The sequence below is a fragment of the Lygodium microphyllum genome, chromosome 21, assembly GCF_053477565.2.
Source record: "Lygodium microphyllum isolate KBCC chromosome 21, Lygodium_microphyllum_v1.1.10, whole genome shotgun sequence".
Lineage (NCBI taxonomy): Eukaryota > Viridiplantae > Streptophyta > Polypodiopsida > Schizaeales > Lygodiaceae > Lygodium > Lygodium microphyllum.
In genome coordinates, this window is record NC_141155.1 from 8,940,341 (window position 1) to 8,944,722 (window position 4,382).

The 4,382-nt window shown below is 41.7% G+C and overlaps 1 protein-coding gene across 1 annotated transcript; it reads right to left on the minus strand.

The window, feature by feature from the left end:
* Nucleotides 1-1,983: 1,983 nt before the first annotated feature.
* ATHM2 (Thioredoxin superfamily protein) lies at nucleotides 1,984-4,164 on the minus strand. Its single transcript, XM_087661816.1, has 2 exons — nucleotides 3,748-4,164; nucleotides 1,984-2,619 (listed from the first exon to the last, which is right to left on the minus strand). The coding sequence occupies exons 1-2, from the start codon at nucleotides 3,965-3,967 to the stop codon at nucleotides 2,300-2,302; spliced, it is 540 nt and encodes a 179-aa protein (XP_087517942.1). The 5' UTR covers nucleotides 3,968-4,164; the 3' UTR covers nucleotides 1,984-2,299.
* Nucleotides 4,165-4,382: the final 218 nt, after the last annotated feature.

A 4,382-nucleotide genomic window follows, 5' to 3' on the forward strand; every position in this document is an offset into this window, starting at 1 on the left:
CTCATGTTCTGACAGCTCTCTAGCTTCCACATTCTCTCTCAATAAACAAAGATGAACAACATTTGCACGAAGTACTCAATAGAGAAAACATCCTTCATAAACCAAACATGGTGAGCATAACATGTTAAAGATTCAGAGCATGAAACCTCAACAAACAAATTGACCAACCATCTAACTTCTTCACTACCAAAACCTAGTTTTGTTTATTACATCTATTTACATCCAATTACACCTGTCTACATCCATATTACGCACAACCACAACGACCCCTTTATATCTTAACATCAAAATGTCATTTCAACTTCTACCAAGATCTCAAAAGTCACAATCGACCCCTAAGGTTACATATCTTATGACAAATTAACATTCCTAAGTACACCCTAAATAGATGCAAGTTGGTGCCAAAGCTTAGCACCCCTTACAATATTTCTTTAAGAGTAGTAAAGTCATTCAAATATTAGAGTACAAAATAACCGACTTCTGCTCTAGACCTTATATTTTAGCTTCTAGCAAACTCTACCCGAAAACTTTTTCTTACAAGCTCCATATACATCAATCACTTCAAGTTGTTGCCAGTGCTAGACACTTCAACCCATCCCTACACAATATTGCCCGATCAATCCTCTATCAATTAAGAAGAGAACATAGCCTATTTATTGCATTGAATTGTAGAGAAGCAAGAGAAGCTAGAAATGCATGTGGAACATCCTTGACTATTATCCCTCTTGCCACAACTACCCTAGAAACCACTACCTTGGCTCTAGAAGCTATCACCTTTACTCTTGATGTTGTTGGCACTTCTCTCACGACCCCTTGTTAATGCTACAATTAACCTTAGCTTTCAGCTTCAGCTTTTTATAGACGTTTTCAGATTTTTTGGCATGACTTGACTCACAAAAGCATAAGTCATTTATAATCACTCAATTGGTGTCCTCGACCCACGCTTAAGCCTCCTACTCAAAAGTAATAAATTTAACCCAAAACTTGACTCCAAGGTTCAAAAAGCCCCATTCATTTGAATGTGCACTATGCACTTGCACTTTAAACAATTAATCAATTCACTAGCCCTCCACCGTTAGGCCCCTGCCAATGATGGACCTACCCATGTCCTACACAACTTATGCAATACCCTGCCTGCCCAAGAAGCTGGAAGAAAATATGTTTACCCTGAGCTTGGAAAAACATATCCGGTAACACAATGTCTTTTAACAATGGGGAACATTGACAAGTGCAAAAACCCTGGAAGTATCCAGTCGGGCATAACCAGAAATGAATGCAAGAAGAGTGCACAAGTTTCATCTTGTTGACATCTCTCAAGATAGAGAATGCATCCATTGAAGACTAACATTGGTGGAGAAGTTCTTTTAAATCCTCTTATTATAAGTAATCTACTGCTGTGCAGGACTGCTTTGCACAGGTTCTTTAGCCAGAAAGCACATACATTGCTAATAAAAAATGCTCTTTTTGCCCATGCTATCCTTAAGTGGATATGACAAGGATATGAATGCAAATAGACACGTGTATTTATGGGGATGATTTGAGTACTTACTAACAAAGCGGGTGCAACTAGCAAAATCTCGTTTTTCTAAAAACATAATATCCATACAAAACATGATAAGAGATGAGCTGCCAGGTCAAAACAGCTTTCTCCAATGTAAAAATGCCCAGTCAAGAGCCTTGGGAATCAGGATGATCTACAGTGGTGATAACAATTTGCACTCGCAAAACCTGGCTAAATTCCCATGAATAACAGGTTGACAGAACTAGTGGTCACCCTTTTCTACTTTGAACGAAGTACTGAGGTAATGAGAATCAAGGAGACATTTATTACCACATGCTTAAATATCAAAAAAATATTATACTTCACTGCCAAGAAACAGCAATCAAACCTTCCTTTACAGTAGAATAAAGAGCAGGATTAGAGAAAAATTTAAAGGGGAAAAAAGCAAGGACAGACTATCCTTCACAACAATGTAACCAGGATGGCTCGAACTCACAATCGACTGATTGGTGCAAATGTACACTGCATGATACATCATGCTAGAACAATGTTACAGTAGAGGACTCCCATAGTGACGGGACAAGTGCTCCAAATTGGCAATTTTATAAGTCACTTTATCATCTCTGAGACCGAAGTATGCGGGAAGATATTTCTGGTGAGTCTTAGAGCCAGTTCGCATTGACATTGTGTAGTTATAAGCTTATAAATGACAGGAGAAGATGAAAAAGCTCTTCATAGCACCTAATGGAGACTGGTTTCATGCGCCTCCTTTGACAGAAGTGTTGCATGACCAAACTTCTATCTGACCAAGAACTTTTCAATGGTTGTGGTCAGTGTGGACTTGGGAACAGCACCAATAATGGTATCTTTCTTTTCGCCCCCCACAAAAACCATCACTGTTGGAATACTGCGGATGCCATATTCAGTTGCTGTATTGGGACTTTCATCAGTATTAAGCTTCAGGCAAGTGATCTTGCCTGCATACTGCTGAGCAATTTCATCAATGAGAGGTGCAATCATGCGACAAGGCCCACACCAAGGTGCCCAGAAGTCCACCACCACTGGAACATTGCTCTCCAATACCAATGTCTTCCAGGTCTTATCAGTCACTACACCAACTGCATAAAAGAGAAAGTTTCAGGTCTACCAAAAACCATAACCTTTATTTCCTGTTTACTCAGCTCTTCAGTCAACAATAATATGAACTTTCTCTGAGAAAAAGTCAAAGCCAGACTAACATGGTATTTCCTTTAGTCCCAAGATAATTAATCAACACACAACAGTAGTCCATGAGAAAGCAGGCAACTATCAGCAATCAGAACATCATTAAGGAATTTTTGACAAGAGCAGCACATTCATGTGACATAAATGAAGAAAATGGATCTTCCTGAGTAAACCCACACCATTGATGCACCTTCTAGTTGAGGATATTACAGCAGGTTGATAGTTTTCCTTTGCCAGTATGGTTAGGACTTCAAGGGATGAGTCCATCTGGTAGGCAAGCATGGCTGGGATTATGGAGGTGCAAAATGCTATATGGAACATTTATTACACAAAGGTCAACAACCTATCAAACAGGCTTCACTTTGCTGTTCACTTCTCACATGGCTAATAATAATGGCTTCAGTGTCCTGCTGACATTTCCAACTATATAAGTCTTCATCGTATCTTCAAAGTTGGGTATAAAATTATCTCTGGCAATCCCACCGATACATGCCTTCAGCCTGTTATCAAATATATGTTTGCAATCAGCTCCCATCTGAAATGTTGATTCATCCACATAGAAATCACCATGCTCCTTGCCTTGGGAGTTCTACGACTATTGCGCCAAAGCCAGAGGCACAAATAGGCCCAGTACCAAGATCAGTTGACAGAAACAACCATGGTTGCCAGAGTAAACTTTTTCTCAATGCTATCATTCAGCTCCACTATACCACAGCCTCAGAAAATTAACCTTACTCTTCGTGAATGTTTTAGTATTGAGGGGCGAAAAGCCCAAGTACCATAATCAACTGGAAGAAACAGTCATGGTTTGTGGTGCAATGATTTTCTCGATGCTCCTAGTTGTCCGCAATACCGCAGAATCATGATCATAATCCCACAACTATTTGCAAATGTTGTAGTACAAATGGTTTCATGCTGTTCGATGTAGTCAGTCCTAGCAGAGGTGGAGCAGGTACCCCTCCAACCTACAACCACGAACCAATGCAGACAATCTATCTTTGCAGTACAGCTGAGAAACAAACCTGGGGCCATGGTTCCTTGCTGCTGCTCGCAGACGACGACAACGGCGTTGCGGGAGGTGTTGCGATTGCGGACACCCGCGGCTGGCGAGGATCGAGAAGGCCTGCAAGCCGGGAGGCAGATTCTGAGCCCTGAGCACTTGAACGAGGAAGGAAGGGAGCCATGGAAGGAGGAGGACGCCGACAGGGACATGCCGACGGAGTCCGCAAGCGCCACGGCCATAGTGATTGCAACAGCAGGTGCGCTCTCTCTCTCTCTCTCTCTCTCTGAGGCAGGTATGAGCACACAGGATGCTGCCCTAATTCACAGGGTATCGCTTCCTGATTGACATGCAGTGAAGGATCTTTCTCCTTCCCCCCTTCTCTCTCTCTCTCGACCCACGAGGCCCAAGATCAAACCAGCGGCGTCCTTAGCCGTCGATCTCGGCAATCCGACGGTCTCAAAGCCCCTTCTAAAATTTCGGCCACAACGCAGGCACTTGTGGATAACACGCATGCCACCTGTTGCCTTCCTGCCTCGTCAAGGAAAAAGGCTCACGGTAGTCCTAGCAAATACAAATTAGACCTATTTGTCATTTCCTACAACCCCAAAAAAAAAAAAAAAAAAAAAAAATTGCATATAAATTTTAAACTTATTC